This window comes from Spermophilus citellus, assembly GCF_964194105.1.
Source record: "Spermophilus citellus genome assembly, chromosome: 3".
Classification (NCBI taxonomy): domain Eukaryota; kingdom Metazoa; phylum Chordata; class Mammalia; order Rodentia; family Sciuridae; genus Spermophilus; species Spermophilus citellus.
The window spans coordinates 75,526,575-75,544,540 of record NC_138184.1 but is presented as its reverse complement, the minus strand read 5'-3'; the positions used below and the strand labels follow the sequence as shown (position 1 = coordinate 75,544,540).

At 51.2% G+C, this 17,966-nt stretch overlaps 2 protein-coding genes across 3 annotated transcripts in view; one reads left to right on the top strand and one right to left on the bottom strand.

The window, feature by feature from the left end:
* Positions 1-17,966, bottom strand: part of RSPH14 (radial spoke head 14 homolog) — a gene marked incomplete at its 5' end in the record, with an annotated part of 76,715 nt that overhangs the window by 19,623 nt on the left and 39,126 nt on the right. The gene's annotated exons all lie outside the window — the stretch shown is intronic.
* Positions 1-17,966, top strand: part of GNAZ (G protein subunit alpha z) — a 53,365-nt gene that overhangs the window by 10,695 nt on the left and 24,704 nt on the right. The window contains exons 2-3 of one of the 2 annotated variants that reach the window (XM_081285340.1): positions 8,120-8,226; positions 12,117-13,315. In XM_081285340.1, coding sequence (XP_081141466.1) covers positions 12,593-13,315 — 723 coding nt within the window. In that variant the 5' untranslated portion in view covers positions 8,120-8,226; positions 12,117-12,592. The remainder of the gene's footprint in view (positions 1-8,119; positions 8,227-12,116; positions 13,316-17,966) is intronic. The other variant, XM_081285339.1, reaches the window with a different exon arrangement.

The window sequence follows — 17,966 nt, the reverse complement described above, 5'->3', positions numbered from 1 at the left end:
TATTAAAAAATTCTCTCTCTCTCTCTCTCTCTCTCTCTCTCTCTCTCTCTCTCTCTCTCTCTCTCTCTCTCTCCTCTCTCACTCTCTCTTTAAAAAAAAGAAAAAGAAAAAAAAGAAAGTCAGCAATTAACCTTCCCTAGGGAAGCCAGGGCTGGGGGATCCTGGGACCATAGCTGCCCCAGGCAGCAATTCCTTTGGCTCCCATTGAAACTCCTTACCTCTTCTCTTAACTGTCATATCCCTCCTCCCTGTCACAGCTCCTATGATAGGTGGAACCTTCCATTTTAATTTATCTGTTTACTTCTGGCCCAGAGAGGCATCTGGCTCCATTGCCTCGTAAGTCAGTGCTCCTCAGGTAGTGCTGTCACCTCTCATATACTGAGCCTTGTTGGCTGTGGGTCAGAAGACTGGACACATGGCAGAGGGCGTCCAGAGCTAAGATAGCACAGGGCCACAGGGAAGGGCCTCCCTGGTCATCTAATGTCAACTTTTAGCAGAGGGACTCTGATAGGCTATGACCTGCCCAACTAGGGCAGAGCCATTAGTTGGGTTGGAGCCTGTCTGCAAATGGGGGAACACTAACCCTAGTCCTTCCTACCATCTGCTTGAACTCTAGTTTCAAAATAAGCAGGGAACTTAGAGGAGACAAAGAAAGGAGGCCTGTTTTTAAGGGGAGACCTGCTGCCAGCCTGTGGTGCCAAGACCACAGGTTGTAAGGGCAGCATGGAGAAACTAACCCAGTGGTCTGGGCCCAAGTGACCATGGAGTGACTACAAAGAACCCACAAACACAAAGTCACATGTTCCCAAGCCTCAATCAGTAATATCTTACACATGCACATGCTATCATTTTTCAAATATTTGGGGGAGATTTTGTGATAAATGAAATGCAAAGTCATTTACAATCACTATAGAAAGCTTGGCAAGCAAAAGCCCTTTTTCTCTGTGTCATCAGCACTTGCTGGATAAGTGAGCACTCTCCATTCTCACTGTGAAGCATGCTGGCCTGTGTTAGTGGTAGGCCAAGCACCCCTGAGTATTTCTGCTCATACCCCTGAGTTGGCTGGGTGTCTCAAACCTGTTTATACAGTTTTTCCTTACTATAGTTACATCCTTGAATGTTACATAAACTGATAGAAAATGAGCATAAAGGGGGCTTTTATGGAAATCAAAATGGATGCTTCAGAAAGCCTTAGAAGCTATGGTCAGTTTGATGTGGATGAGACAGAAGTTTGGGAATAAGAAGTCTTAAAAATCTATTCTGATAACTTGGCCACCTCATTGGTGGAAAAAGCAACTGCATATGGCACAAGGTGTGCTGTGGTTTATATAAGGACAGTGCCAGCAATATCAGAATGTGAACCTGTACTCCAGAAAAAGATCTCAGCCCTTTCCAGACCTTGGTATGCAAATGTAAAAGTACTTATATATCATTTCTTAGGACTCCTTGCTATAACTTACATTTCAGTAGGCTAGCCAGCCAGCAGCCCAAACTTTGATGACAACTTTCAGTCATTAATGGATATTAGAAACATTCCTTTAATAATGTTGGAATCTGCAAGTTGGTTTATTTGGTTGTTGTTGGGTTTTGTGTGTGTGTGTGTGTGTGTGTGTGTGTGTGTTATTGTTTTTTGTTTTCTTGCATGAGGGGAGACCAGTCTATTTGAAAAGGTAGTAAACCATGGTCTGCAGCAGAGACAAGGCCACAGAGGCTGAAAAATAGGAGGAGGATGCATGGCAACATAGCAGAACTCCCAGGACAGGCCAACCTGAAAATTCTTTTCCTCTCCCTAGGAGGCAAAGGATCCTTAGAGCTTCCAAACCACCCCAGTGAAAGATTCCAGGGGCAACATGCAGGGAAGGGAAGTGTGGGGCTTTATAGCATGGAAGGATGTGGGGCAAGGGCCACACAAGGACCAGCAGAATAATTTACCCAGAGCCAAGGCTGCCAAGGCCCTAGCCCAGGGTGTGCTGCATGCAGAGCCCACACTTGCCCCTGCCCTTGCTCCCAAAGGCTCCCATCTTATTTAGCAATGTCTGAAGTGGCCAAAAACGTGTTTCCAAAGGGGCTGGCTCTGACTAGGATGGGAGTAGGCAGCAAGAATCTCCTGCAGTGAAAGCTCCAGGATGGTGGGAGAATGAGTGGAACGGTTAGCAGAAGCTTCAGGAGGACTCTTGTCCCACACAGGAGAAGGAGCTGGAAACTGCTGAGTTTGGGATCTATAAGGGACTGGCCTGCAGCTCTTAGAGGGGTGGGTATAATGTCCATATGAGGAGTATTTGTGGAGAGGAGCAAGAGGACCAAAGGAAGCCTGGGCATGGAGGCAGGCAGACAGTGGGGCCCGTAGAATCCCAACAGAGCTGGGTCCCAGAATCCTAGGAGCATGAGGGCTCCAGGAGCTATTCATGGGTCAACAGAGACCTTAGAGCCTAAGTTTCAATATGGACTGTGTTGTGACTCCTCTGCCACAGACATTTAGAAGAGGTCATGTTAGGTGACATGCTCAAAGGGAGTGCTGGGGAAGTTTCTGAGCTCTTTCTTTTATAAACATATTTTGATGTTCATCTATCTACCCATCCATCTGCTCTGCAAATCTTTCCCACAGCACCTGCTTCGAGGGAAGTCAAGCTGGCAACTGGGGGAGAGAAGTCAGGGTAGCAACCCAGACCAACCTGCTGTGGGGAACCTGAGGAAACCACACCCACACACACACACACACACACACACACACACAAACACACACACACACACACTGCAGTCAGGGAGGGCCCCTCTAGAGGAGCCAGTGGCTCTAAGACTAGTAAGGGCCTGTGTGTGGATATCTCTGCCTTCTCTTCCCAGGGTGAGATTAAGTCCCACTACTGACCCAGCCGTACACCACACATGGTTCAAGGTTACATTGGGCTGAGTTGTGAGTGCAGACTGAGTCCACTAGGCTCAAAGGGAAGGAGGCTCTCCCTGAGTCATTTGAAAGGGGGCTTCTCAGCCAAATAGGGTGGAGCAGGGCACTGTGGGCATGGGGAAAAGAGATGTAGCCATGGAAGCAGGAACCAGGAAGGAAGGGGCAAGGTGTGCAGATTGTCTTTCCCCAAAGAGCAATTCCTAGGAATGTAGCCTGTCCCCATTCCTTGTCCATTGTCATTGGCATCAGGCAAACAAGAGTTTTTATCTCCTCAGAAAGATGTAACTTTTTAGTCCCCAAATACGTGCTGTATCAAAAACGTAAAACCCTCAGGCCCTTCTTGCAGACAGTGACACTGGACAGGTGAAGAGACACAAGTAAGCCAAAAGGCAGTGTGCATGTATGTAGCTATGTTATTGACACTCACTGAACACCTGCTCCTTGCTGGCACTACTCAGTGCTGGGATGTGGTCTTGAGAAATGGGAGTCTTGTCTTTTACACAGAGGCCCCTGAGGAGCTGGACAGCCAGCCATTCAATGAGGACATTTCACATGGCCAAACTGGAAAAGCTATGAACGTATGTCCCCACCTCCAAGACGAACATGGGTACAGATCCCAGCCCAACCCACTCCAGTGCACATTGGTTTTGTGTTCTACCCTCACAAAGCATGTCTGAATGGCATCATGTGCTGTAGCATGGAAGTGCTTCTCCCTAATCCAGGAAAACTGCTGCTCCAGGAGTCCTGGTGCCCCTGTCCTGTCTTGGTTCCCCTGTACAGTCCTGCCCAAGGGTGCTCAGCCCATCCACATCAGCTACCTACACCAAGTAAGAGCCTACTTCCCCAAATGGGAATCCTCTTCCAGAGTCCCTGAACTTTCTCAGGGATAGCACTCAGGCTTGGAACCCCCTATTCAGAGGGGTGGACATGTTTTTCAGGATACCCCCCACCAGGCTGCCATGAGCCACAGGAAACTTACAGAATTCCCATCTGCCCTTTCTGGGGTCAGCTCTAGGAGTTGCCCAGGCTATTTGCATCCTCAACCAGGGAGGACTGGTGCCATTCTATATCTTTGCTGAATGTTTGTCTCCACAGAGCTTGTCTTTATCAGTAATAGCCTGGCTCTCTTACTTATGGTCTTTTTACGTATGGTCTTCTTAACCAGAGTATAAGCTCTTTAATGCACAGACTCAGCTCACCGCCCCCCCCCCACTGTGTGCCGCTGCCCTATGCAGGGTGGCACACATTGGGGTTGGATTCTGAGTGAATATTGATTACAGTGGGCTGATAGATCACTTTGCCCACAGAGATCTGAGGGTAGTTAACCTCGGGCCCAGACACACATACTGAGTTATTCAGGAGTAATACGTGAAGTGGTGGAGGGTAGGTACCCTGCTGAACAAGCAAGTGGAATTGAGCTAGGATGGGATTGACCCACTTTACTGAGACAAGAGGCAGCCTCTGGCCTAAGGACAAGAAGTACTGTGTTGACACCATAGACCAAGAGTCCCATCCCTGGGCATCATAGCCAAGAGAGCCTCTGAGCCTAGGCTTCCTGTGCACCCTCTCTGTGTTCCCAGGAGCTAGTAGGGACAAAGCCCAGCTTCTCAACAGGGGGCTGTGCAGCTACCAGACCATACAAGGTGTCCTGAGGGCAGTCATGAACAGAGCTAACCCTTCCTACGAAAATAGTAATCCTTTTATTTTTCTCTCAACCCTTTTCCTTCAAGGAGAAAATCCCAGTTTGTGAGAAAATCTCACAACCTCCAGCAGGCTCTAATCCCCACCATTTAACAAACAGAGAGTGGCTTCACCTGGCTCTTGTGCAGATACCAGGCCCTAGCTAGCAGAAAAAGTGGTTCCTTTATGCTATTCTATATTTTAGATTACTTTTGTCTGTTGTGAGTGACTCTGGCTTTCCATTTAAAGAAAAACATTGAGTAAATAGCAGCAGGTGATACCCAGATGTAGCGATGTTAGATTGTGATGTCAGGGTGCCAAGAGGTGGAGAGCTTGATGGAAGTTGAGCCTTATAGACTCTCAGCTGGGTGACCCCAAGGAAATACCCTTCTCTATTTAAATCTTGGTTTCTATATCTGCAAAATTATGGCCACCTCCCAAGCATATCATGCAAGATAACATGTGTGCCAGCACAGGCTAGTGCCACAGCAGTGGTAGCAGACAGATGTGGATGAAAGTACATTTGTCCCCAGCATCTCTAGCCTTGGGCTATTGGGCCCAGGTTTCCTGTGTACCTTCCTCCTCATGATGACTCCAGTGGCCCAAGGAGGCATGCTTTAGACATGGAAAGCACAGCCAAGCTATGGCTGGGATCTGTAGCCTTCTTCCTGATCCTGCCATGCCCAGTCTTCCTGGAATGGATGCTCCCCAGAGTCTAACCCACAGCTATCCCTAATTATCGAAGAACACACATGGAAACACCTCCATGAAAAGTATGCCAGAACCCTCCCTGCACTGTGATTGGACCATTATAGTGATGTGTGGGACAAGACTGGCGTGGGAATCTGACCAGAGAGACAAAACTTCCAGTTGTGTTATCTTGGCATTTGTGGAGTTCCTTTCACCCTGAGAAGAGTCTGGGTTGATAGGGAAGGGAAGTTGGAAATGACAGAAGAGGTGGGCAGCACAAAGGACACCTGGCTCCTTGGAGACCACCAAGGAGCCACTGTAGTGGAGAAGGTCCCTGTGGGTCCAAGCCTGGCTCTGGGAAAACCTAATGACAGCTATAACACTTGGGCAGGAGAGAAACATTCAGTATGTCAGTTGAAAGCAGAAAGCACAATGCCAGTAAGCCAGGCATAAAAGGGCAGTGGAAAATGTTTCCTTATTAAGCGGGAAGGAAACTGATTATCAGTGGCAGCCGCAGGCACAGGCTTTTCCGGACCTTCAATTTCTAAAATAGAGCCACTTAGTAAGAGCTGAGTAGGGGATAGTGGGTCCAGAGAGCAAAGGAGAAGACCTACTCTTTAAAAGGAGATGGAAATACCATGAATAAGTTTGGGTTCTCATGCTAGCCTGGGAGGCATGGGAAGCACCTTAGGACTAGTGATTCGGGCAACCTAAGACCAGCAGTGCCTCAGGTGTAGGTTCAGGGAACTCCACATGCGTTTCTCCTGCCAGATCCTGCAAACCATGAGACAGACAGAGGTTGGCTGTGGGGTGGCGCCCTCTCCAGGGTGAGGCCCTCCCCATTCTGCCTGATGTCTTTGTTTAAGGAAGGGCCTGTAATCACAGACGCAGTGAGCTCCATCTGCTGCCACCAGGCCAACCTCCCTCTGCTCTCTCCAGGTCATCACAGAACAGCTGTTGGGTGCCAGGGTAGAGCTGGCAGTAGTAGAAAGGCCACCACTGCCAGGGCAGAGACATCTGAGCAAACTGGGGTAGGGGTGAGCAGTGCTGAGTCATAACCCCATTTAGGGCTCCCTGAGCAGTTCAGCCTCCATGGGGGCATGGGGGGACTCGAGGGCAGGGCCAGGGGTAGGTAGGTACAGGTAGTCCAGGGCAGCTGTCTTGGGTTGGAAAGGGCTCATCAGTTCATGATGAGGGCTATGCATCCTGCGTGTCACCCCCAGGCCTGGAACCAGAGGCACTGCTGATCCCTCGCACTAAGGCTTGACACACTCCAAGCCAGGGCCTTGGCTGAGGGCAGAGTGGGAATTCCCAAAGGTTTAAAAGCAGTGGGGAAAATTGGGAACCCATCATTGTGCTGGGTGTATGGCCTCTCACTGCCTTGCTGGCCTTGTTGCCTGGCCACTCATCACTTCTTGGGGTCCTAACCATTGTCCCCAGCAGAGTTAGCCATCTGAATGATCTCTGTGGGCCTCAGAGATATGACCATGCTTTTTTGTTCATTCACAGTCCCAAGTGCTGGCACATCTCCTTAGTGAATCTGAACTACCTCCCTTCTAGTGGCCCAGGCTCAGTGTGGAATAAGCTTTCCTGGGAGACCAGAGGGGAGGCCAATAGGTAGTGAGGGTCTGGGCTGCTTGTCCCCATGGAAGTGGGGCATAGTAGCGAAGGAGCCTAGCCTATAAGCTGATAAACCTTTCTACCCAAGAGTTCCCTGGCTTAGCTTGGCTTGGGCAGTGATACCTCAGTGACCTTGACTTTGGATTGCCTTCCCCCACTTCGAGGGCTGACTTTCCTGGCTGTTGAAAAGTGGCCCTGGGAGAGGCTTTAGAGGGAGAGGTTGGATAGGGATATGGGACAGGTTAGTGACTTGTGTTCCCACAGCCTAGCCCTGCCTTGTGGGTATAGACAGACAGCCATGGGTATGAGGGTTGTGTTGCCAGGTTGTATGCCCAGCAATCACAGGCTGTGGGGACAGGCCAGGGGAGAGCAGTAGCAGCCCATATGGAGGGCATCCATGATGCCAAGACATTGAGAGAAGTGGCAGCACCATCCCTCCACAACCACGTACTGCCCTGGTTCAGGGCTGTCACCCACATCTATTCCAGGAGCAGCCTGGAGAGGGCCATGTCTGCGGAAGGGGCAACATGAGGGCAGGCCAGCCTGCCAGGAGTCAACTAGGACCAGGTCAGAGGCCTGAGAGGCAGGCAGAGAGAATACTGAAGGGATTCCCTCTGTGTGCTAAAGGGTCTGGCCTTGAGAACACAGGCAGTGAGGAGCTTTCAGGAGAGGGGTCCCTGAATGGGCTTAGGGTTTGGGGGTTATACCTTGAAACCTTTAGGTAGATGAGTTAAGGAGACCTCTCAGAGGTCAGGATAGAATTTGTCTAGAGCCATAGATCAAGGAGAGCTAGTTTCCCAAGACAACAGGGGAGGAAGCAGGGAGGCTGCAGACTCAGGCCTGGTGAATTCATCATGCTTTATGTGTCTCAAGCTCTGCTGCTGTGGAACACGGGTAGGGCTGGCTAGTACTCAGTGATTAATCATTCCACACATCTGTACTGATCCCCTGCCACAGCAGAATAGAGTCCCACATTACAGGGAGGTGACAACTTTGCCAATACCTGCCACTTCCTGGAGAATCTCCTCTCCATGAAAGGCCTCACTCCCAGCCTGCTGACTATTCCTGGGATACCCTGAACACCTCCCTGTTCTCACACAGTCACCACTTTATCACCAGGCACTGCCTTTCCTGTAGCCTATAGCCTGTGTCTGTGCCTGTTTGCTGCATCCTCCTCCATAGCCCTCACCCACAGTGCTACCCTCTCACCTGGATGTCTTTGTGCAGGAGCCAGTCTGGCCTTAGCCCAGCAGCCACTGGGGTTGCTGGTCATGGAACTCCTTGCTCAAATCCTGACTTGCCACCTCCACCCAGTGTCAAGCTCAAAGCCACAGGTCAGTAAGTAAGTATAACAGAGAATCCCTGAATCATCATCTCAACCCCATTTGCTATACCACTGCCAGCCCCTCCCCTTCATAGCTACCTCTGCTCTCAGAACACATCTTCCCTGGTACACATGCAGCTGTACAGACACATTCAGGTGGGTCCACACACATGCATCCACAGCAGACACAGACATGGACCTGCATGTGCACACCCAAAGGTATATACCTATCACTGTCACATACACCTGCATATGTGGCTTAAACCCCTTCAGTGGCTTTTTCTCTTTGATGAAGGAAAACCAAGGCCCCAGCTAGGTTTCTATTCTGTCCTCTCACCTTGTACCTCTGTCTTCCTTGTGCCCAGCCACTCTGACCACCCTTCTGTTCTGCCGTGCCCCTTCCTTTCATCTGTACTTCTCTCTATGCCCAGTCACTCTGACTACCCTTCAGTTCTGTAGTCACTATGGTTCATCCCTGCCATCCCTAATACACAGGCCCTTTGAGTATGCTCCTCCTCTGGTGTGTGACCTGTACAGGGACTCTGCCCACACCAACCTGCCCAGCTCACAGAGCTAGAGACCATCAAGAGTAGCCCTCTGCCCACATGCCTACCTCTCTCCTGCACTACATGGCCTCTGCATTTATTTTTTATATATATATATATACACATACATACATACACACACACACATATTTTTTTTAGAGAGAGAGAGAATTTTTTAATATTTATTTTTTAGGTTTTGGTGGACACAACATTTCTATCTTATTTTTATGTGGTGCTGAGGATCGAACCCAGCACCTTGCGCATCCCGGGCGAGCCCGCTACCACTTGAGCCACATCCCCAGCACACATATATTTTAATTGTAGATGGACACAATACCTTTATTTTGTTTATTTATTTTTATGTGGTACTGAAGATCAAACCCAGTGCTTCACACGTACAAGGCAAGCCCTCTACCCCTGAGCCACAACCCCAGCCCCCTGGCCTCTTCATTTTTAAGGAAATCCCAGCTAAAGGTAAGGACCAGAAAGGTAGGACAAGATGCAGAGAACAAAGAGGTTCAGCAGCATGGGAGAGAGAAGGGGGAAGATAGAAGCACCCAATTGATGGTGGGGAGTTACTACAAATGTGCCGACCTATGAGGCCAGTCAAGAGGTGCTACAGATGGAGCAATCTGAGGAGAGTTGAGGTGATGGATCCAGCTCTGCAGAGAACAGCCTGTGCTGGGCCCACATTTGGGTGGGGGTTTTATGGGGACCTGAGATGAGAAAGTGTAAACTGCCAGGAAATGGCCCGTGTCCTAGTCTGTTCAGGTGCAGCTCTACACCAAGGCAAAGTATTCCCTCACCTGACCCCCAGGAATCCCAGTTCTGAAGTTTACATCTTACCTCCCTGTACTAGACCATGTTCTAAGAATGGGATCATGACAGGGTGTTCCAAAGGTAGCCACAAGCCTGCTTTTCCTGGGTAGCAGCAAATAGCTTGGGAGGTTCATTTGGGAGAAACTTATTTTCTGGACAATCTTTGCCCAACACTAACCAGCTGAAGGAAGGATAGGGACTGCTACCGACTGGCATTTGTATCATTTCAGGCCTGGTTGTATCTCAGATTTTAAAACATTGAATTGAAAAGAATGGTGATGACAGGGACATCCCCAGGCAGGCTTCTCCCAAGTGGAGGTTGTTGGCAATCATGCCAGAATGACAGCACTGGCAGGAAGGGCCTTGGTGCTCCCAGAAGCATAGCAGGCTGAGGTCTGCCCACACCCTTTCCATCCCAAGGGGTTGTCAGATGGGGTTAAGTCATTAGCAGGGACAAAAGAGCAACCACAGGATTCCTTGACCTTGCTAACATTCACTCCATAGCAGAGAGAAGCAAGCCCCAGATGTGAATTAAAGACAGGGGCTTGTCAATGCTATTACATTTGTTTTTTCAGATTTTTTTCTAATATTAGTTCATTGAAGGAAATATAAGAGATACAATAAAATACAAAAGAAAAAAACTCTGCTGAGGTTCCATAACCCTGAACTCATGCTGCTAGGGAACTAGCGCCCAGACCTCATGTGCATTCCAGCACGTGAGTACACTACATGTATTACACTCAAGCAGGTGCTCCTAGACATCTACTGTACCATCTCAAGGTGCTTCTTGAGGCTTCCATTCTCAGGCATAATTTCAGCCTCATTGAATGACCCTTTTAATCACTGCTCTCAGCAGAGATGTTCCTGGGGTGTTCCCTGGTGCACTCTTCTTCCATGGAGGCCTGGCAGATGGAACTGCAGAAATGTGGGAATATTGCTCAGCCTCACTTTCTTCCTTTCTTCTTTTCATCCCCAGCACCTATCAAGGGCCCATCACATGTAGAGCACTGCTTTGCTCATGTTGGGGTCAAGGCCAAGATGGGCCCTGCTCACCTGGAACCCCCAATTAGGGAGGAGGCTGCATCAGCACACAAAGTCATGTAGGTCACTTGTTAGCTGGGGACTTCTGTGGAGGTAGCAGTGAAGAGAGGGCAGGGCAGGCAGTGGAACCTGGCCAGGGAGAGGTCAGCTGGTGTGGGGAGAGCAGCGTGATTTTCTTTAGGTCCTGGAGCAGGGAAGGTAAGAAAAGCAGAGGCAGCTGGGGCAGGTTGAGTTTTGGAAGCTAACACACCTAGGAGTATAGACAGAGTAAGTTCCGTAGCTGGCAGGTCTTGTCTGCCCCAGGCTTTCCCACCTTAGGGCCTACCATAAGAGATATTAGAGGAGTGAATGCTGGTCATGGCAGAATGGCTGAGAAGGGAAGGCAAGGGAAGAATTATGAGATTGCAGGTGCCTCCATGGGCTCCCAGTCAGTGTCAGAAGCCTGAGTTCTCTGGTAGAGGAAGACTGGCCCAGCCACCCAGCAGGTCACAGGAGTGTTCTGGGGTTTGCCCCTTCCCTTGCTTTCGACAGGATGCTATAGCCAGGGTCGGTGAAAGATTCCACCTCAGACTTGGGGAGGGGGGACTTTGGGCTACCATGCATAGCCTGGACTTAGCGATTCCCACTGTCCTTGGGAGGTACCCTGGCCTTCCCCAACAAGACTTCAGCATAGTGCCCTGTCTTGCAGACCCTGCCCACCTGCTAGCCCCTGACCCATGCCTCCATCCAAGCCTCCCTCGCCCAACCAGAAGTAAGGCCACCTCTGCCTATTCTTCAAGGCCATCCCCAAGCCACTGTCTACTTAGGTACCCTGCGTTATTTATCCCTACAGTCTGCAGCCTCTGCCTGGTTTGGTCCCTGTGTATCTGCTTACTCCTAGGTTTGGTGCCACAGAGTACCATGAGGGAAGTCAATGGCCAGACCTCCCTCCTGGCACATATCCTATTCTGTGAGAGGAGAGGTGACCCAGCCCCTGCAAGAGGAGGTGAGAGGCAGGGAGGCATCCATTTATCCCAGACCTGAGGTTAAGGGAGCCTGGGCCTCTTCCAGGCAAGGTCACAGCCAGAACCCCACTGTAAAACAGGGTGAGGCTAAGCTCCATGGGTACCTTTGGGTAATAAAGCACCAGAGGGACATCACAGCAGGATCATTATTGAATCCTATTCAGATGCAGAGATTCAGAGAAGGTGAGGTCCACAGGGTCCAGTGGGTAGGACCCAGCGTGGGGTGCAAATGGGCAGAGGCCTTGTATACCTCACTCCTCTTCCTTGTGCACCTGGCTTCAGACAAATTGGACCAACCAAGAGAGAAGTAGAAGGGTAGACATCAGCCAGACATGTTTGTTTTGCTGTGATTTGGGCACTAATCCTGCAGCATGCCAGAGGAGCAGGGAGTCAATGGATTATTCCCGCGCTTTCAGAGCCCAGTTTTCTATCCAACCTGAGGTGGGGCTGGGAGGAGCAGCGGGTGGCTCATGCTGTTGTCTGTTTGGCAGGTGAAGGGCCGAATGCACTGCTGGGAGTCGGAGCAGCCTGAGGCAGGGGGGCCACAGAGAGTGCAGGGCCCTCCAGCCGAGCTTAGCAGCATCGCCACAGCAACCAGCAACGAGAAGGCAGCAGCCTAGGCAGACGCAAGCAGACGGCTTCCCACCGTGGCCGAGGACAGGGAATGACTCCGGCAAATCAGACCACACTGCTGACAAGGGAGGTGGAGTGTCACTAGAGGAAAGGGTGCAGCCACCGCCCGTTGCAAGGAGCGCCATGCCAGCTGGAGAAGAGTCACTGGGGCAGGGGCTGCAGTGTGATATGATCTGGCCTCACACCCAGTGCTGAACTCCCCCAGGGAGCTGACTCTTGTCTGCTGGGCTCATCAGCCCACATCTCACATTCCTCACTGCAGCCATCCTTACCTGTTGGCAAGAGGGAGAGGCACCTATCTGTGCCCCACATCTGGGCCTATTGCTGCCGGACCATGGGATGTCGGCAAAGCTCAGAGGAAAAAGAGGCAGCGCGGCGGTCCCGGAGAATCGACCGCCACCTGCGCTCAGAGAGTCAGCGGCAACGCCGTGAAATCAAGCTGCTCCTGCTGGGTACCAGCAACTCAGGCAAGAGCACCATCGTCAAGCAGATGAAGATCATTCACAGTGGTGGCTTCAACCTGGAGGCCTGCAAGGAGTATAAGCCCCTCATCATCTACAATGCCATTGATTCACTGACCCGCATCATCCGGGCCCTGGCTGCCCTCAAGATAGACTTCCACAATCCTGACCGCGCCTACGATGCTGTGCAGCTGTTTGCACTGACAGGCCCCGCAGAGAGCAAAGGTGAGATCACACCTGAGCTGCTGGGTGTCATGCGGCGGCTGTGGGCTGATCCTGGGGCACAGGCATGCTTTGGCCGCTCCAGTGAGTACCACTTGGAGGACAATGCAGCCTATTACCTGAATGACCTGGAGCGCATTGCTGCACCTGACTATATTCCCACTGTTGAGGACATCCTACGTTCCCGGGACATGACCACGGGCATTGTGGAGAACAAATTCACCTTCAAGGAGCTCACATTCAAGATGGTAGATGTAGGCGGACAGAGGTCAGAGCGCAAAAAGTGGATCCACTGTTTCGAGGGTGTCACTGCCATCATCTTCTGTGTGGAGCTTAGTGGCTATGACCTGAAGCTCTATGAGGATAACCAGACGGTGAGTGGGGCCCAGGTTTTCATGGCTTGTTCCTGCCGTCCAGGGAAGCAGGTAGACTCCTTGGACAGGGAGAGGCTATGGGCAGTAGAACTGAAACTATGCCTGATCTAGCATACATGTCTGCTCTAATGTGATGGGGCCATGTGTGTCCCTCTTTCTGTCCTCAGGAAATACACTGTGGAGTGTGGTGGGTGTTGTGGGCATCACAGGACCTTACGGTCACTTCTTCACTTCTGTCAGGATGTCAGTCCTAGAGTGGTTCCTGGCAGGTAGGACCATGCTAGGCCCTCAAAGGTTCTCTGTAAGAACAGCTCTCCACAGCTGCCCTGGCCTTGGGGGATACATTTTGACCTAGGTGACCATGCTCTGACAGACCCATGATATTCTGACACCTTCTAGATGTTGCCATACTCCTTGGGAACACACCAAGCAGGGATACCACCCCCACAATCAGTTATAGCCATCCTCTCCCTGTTGCAAATCATACTGTCCTTGTGGTTCTTGCTGACTGCAGGAGACCAGGTTGCAAGGTTACCCTCACCTCGGTGCAGTGGACAAATCATACCCATGCCTTAAGCACTGAGGCCTTAAAGGCCACAGGACGAGAGGGACGGGGAGGCAAGCCCCTGGCAAGGAAATGGTGGGTAGCATGCTCCAGTCCAACTGAGATAGAAGGCCCAATCTTCCCAGGCACCTTGGAGTAGCAACAGTGGAAGTGATGGATGTGGCCAGGGCTGCCCCACCCTGAGGGCCATCTCTTGCTTTAAAGAGGTTTTTGTGCTTGGCAGGAGCACTAAGCAAAAGCTTTTTTCTTAAGGCAGGTTTCTTATGAGAAAAAGGCCTTTCTTTTCAATAGAGGGCTTGCCTAGCATGTGTGAGGCCCAGTACTGAGAAAAAAAGGGGGGGGGGGGAATAGCCTTTGAGTTGTGGTGGGGGGACAGTCCCTCAAGGAGCCATGAATGGAGCTGTGGGTGCCTAGGGGGCAGTAATGATGTTGGTGAGGGGACCTTGTCAACATGGAACCTCCATCATGCTAGGAGATGAAGGTCTGTCCTAGCCCCTTTGAAACACTGGGCCTCCAGGGTCAGCTGCAAGGATGGACTCCTTCCTTCATCTGTTCTTATTAAGGCAGGTGATAGCTTTATTCTTTGGGTTCATCCAAGGGTTCTAACTTAGGTCCTGTAGCCTCCAAGGGAGGAGGGCTGGGTTCCTGAACATTTTTCTGGGCAGAGAGGGTCTGAGGCCTTTTTGTCAGGTCAGTATAAAAGTAAAAGGCAGGATGCACCTCTTTTCTCTCCTCTTTATACATCTAAGGGTATTCCCTTTACTGTGTCCCGCAGTTGATGGCTTCAGTGGCTGGTGTAAGGAGCTATAGATGCCAAGTCCACAAGAGGCTGGTGGCTTATGGCCCTATTCACAGGCCATGTCTGTCAGTGAGTGAGTGGTCTTTGGATCTTCTAGTCCCTTTTACTTCTCTGGCTGCCCCCACTTGAGCATCATAAGTGGTTCTAGATAAAGGTGACATCCCAGCAAATGAGTGAGGTCAAGCTTTGTTTATAAAACATTACTGTGGACAGAGACAGGGCTTGGGGTTGACCAGGCTGTGAGGCAAAGTGAAGTGCCTGGGCTGAGCTGTTCCGAAGGACAAGGTCATGGCAGGTCTGCTGGCCACACTGCAGCTGCTAGTCACACAGGTTTAGGCTGTTGGCTCTCTGCCCCAGGTATCTTCTACTGTTTCCTGGAGCTGACAAAAAACTCTGCTCAAAAGCCTTCCAGATCTGTATCTGGGGGTTGCCTCATCCATCATCTCCAGGGTGGACATGGCAAATTCCCTCAGTGCTGGCCTGGCTCCCAGACCCATTCTTTGGCTGTGCCCAAAGTGTGCCTGCACCCAGGAGGCAGGATGCCTGGACCCTAAGTTTTATGGAAGACTAGTTGTCACCTCTACTCTCCAAACCTGTCAACAAGGAAGAGGCCCCAATGACCTCAAAAGACAGGCCCAAAGCCAAATTATTGCCTGCTCCAAACCCTTCTGACTTCACCTAGCCCATGCTACTGCCTTGATGCCTTTCTCTGCTCTTTCTACTCCGCCACTTACAGCTTGTTTTGCTCTCATAGCACTGCTTTGCCCAGACTTAAGTTCATGACCATCCCTGTCTTCTTCCCCCATCCGCCAGGACTCATCCCAAGTGACACTCCTTTAAGTGGCCTTCCATGACCTTATCCAGTGCCTACACACTCCTTCATTGAATCATTCATTGCAGGGTGGGTCATTGCTCACAAGCCAGCAAGCTCCTGGGGGCAGGCCCTGGGAGGCCTGGGTGGGCCCCTGATCTCTAGCCTTCTTCCAGCCCTACCTCCCATGGGGATCTCTCTGAGGCCTGAGCTTGCCTTGGTGGAAGAACCAGGCTCTGGGATGTTCAGGGGATTTTCTAAATAAAGGGGCTGGCAGCTGGGCCTGCAGCTGCCACCACCACCACCCTGGTTTCCACAGGCCTGGGGAAGTGATTGTTCACCAGAAAAGGAAATTCTTGATGAGAAACCCAAGCAAAACTGGAAATTCACTGGATTCCAAATGGATCTGACCTTTCATGCTCCACCAGTAATATCTGGGGATGGAAAACAAACAGGCTGCTGAGGAAAGACAATACTCTCCCATGATTCCTCCAGCTGGCTGCCATGGGGTGGTGCAGGCAGTGAGAACTGCTTACCTCTCTCCAGCTGAGCCAGGGCTTACTCCACCTGCACAGAGGCTAAAACAAGCCTGCCACCTTCTGCCTCCTGGAATGCCCTGAACTGTCCTCTCAGCCCCGACAAAGGCAAGTCAGCCAAAAATGAGTCATGCTAATTTTTGCAAAAGCCAAACGAATCTCCGGGTTCAGTGCCAAGGCTCTGGACATGGCCCCTCCACAGCACTCCTTCCCTGCTCATCTCTGAGGCCTTATTTTCCCTCTGATGGAGACTGTGGTACCCCCTGCCCCCATGCCTGGTGAAGAAACCACAGCACCCCCCCCCTCCCACCGCCCAGCTTGCCTGCTGGTTCCTACGTCAGCACGTTGCCAAGGAGAGTGTCAGCATCTCTGGGCTTCTGGTTGTGAGGGCTGCAGCAAGCACAGGGTAGCACCCTGGAGGCAAGGGCAGACGGATTCCCAGCCACCCATGAATTGTGGCAACAAAGCACAAACAAGAAACCATACCTGCCCTTGGCCAGCATTCCGCTCTTGTCTCCAGGAAGAATTAGGCAGAAGGTGGGCAGGCTTGGAGAAAAATGTAGTGATGGAGTACTGACCAGCAGCCAGGGGTGCTTATCCCTAATGGGAGGGCTGATTGAGACCCTGTCCCCTTGCAGTCCTGGTAGGTACCTGGGCTTTAAAGCTGGATGGGCCTCCAGTACCCCACCTGGTATCCCCCCAGATGGCACCAGAGGCCAAAACACAGGATAGCATGGGTATTTTTCTCAGGCACCATTCCCTAATTGATCCTGTGAAGCAGCAGCACCTGTTACTTCTGTCATAGGGGGAGGCACCGAAGCTTAAGTGCAGGATGGTGCTAGCTAGCTTCCCACCCCTCATGCTTCCTCTCACATGAGGACAGTCCCTGAGAGGCCCAAGAACCTACTCTGGGCTTTTCACTCAGCCAGGCCCAGGACTCTGCCCTTCCTCCTTACTGTATTTACATAAGTGTCAATTGACAGAGATAGGTCACTCTTTGGCCTCAGGACCACTATAGACAAGGAGAAGTGGAGACACTGGCATCTAGCAGCCCATGTGGAGAGATGACCATTGCTGTGACCAGCAGGAATGTGTCCTCACTCCCCCATCAGAAGCAGGACCTAGAGCATACTTGGTGAGATCCTTGGGGAAGTGGGAAGGCAGGTGCCTAGTTTCCAACCTCTGCCCCTGCAGATCAGCTGATGGACTCTGCTGGCTGCTTAATGGTGGATGAATTCTTTAAAAGAGACAGATTAAAAGGCCTGGTTGTAAAGTGTCAAATGTTTTAATGTGGAAACCTACAGAGAGCTTGCTGCCCATTTCCCAGTGGAGCTGTCAGCATTCCCAGCCCTGTGGCAAGCCCATTGTGTGCCTGCTGTGTGCCTGCTGTGCATGGTCCTGGGCATAAGCATGAGCCTGATTCTAACAGCAACACAAGGAGCTTGAGGGGCAGGGGACAGTCATACCAACACAGCCACTACTTTATCCACAAACCCTCATGCTTCTGGGGACACCTGCCCTTTCCTTCCAGAGCCATAAGGCACAATTCTGAGGGGTAACCCTTGTTTTGCTTTCATCTAGAACCAGTGGTACCCACTAGGGCCCTATAGGCAGACTGGGCCACCACAAAACACCATGGGAGAACCTTTGCCCCACCATCTATCCAAGAGACAACTAGCCAACATGTGTCAAGGAGGGGAGAGCAGGATACAAGGACATTCATTTGTGGGAGTCAAATGCTGCAGGTGGTGGAAACTACAGCATCTAGACTCCAAGCAGGTGGCCTCTGCCCAGCTCTGAGCAGTGGTCCTGGGGCCCTGGGCAGCCCTTTCCCTCACCCTACAGATCAACAGCCCAACACCTGCTGAGGATAGACTGGTACCCACCCACACACCTGTGCTGTGGGTAGAGGCCCTGGCACTAGTAGGCACTCAGCAGGC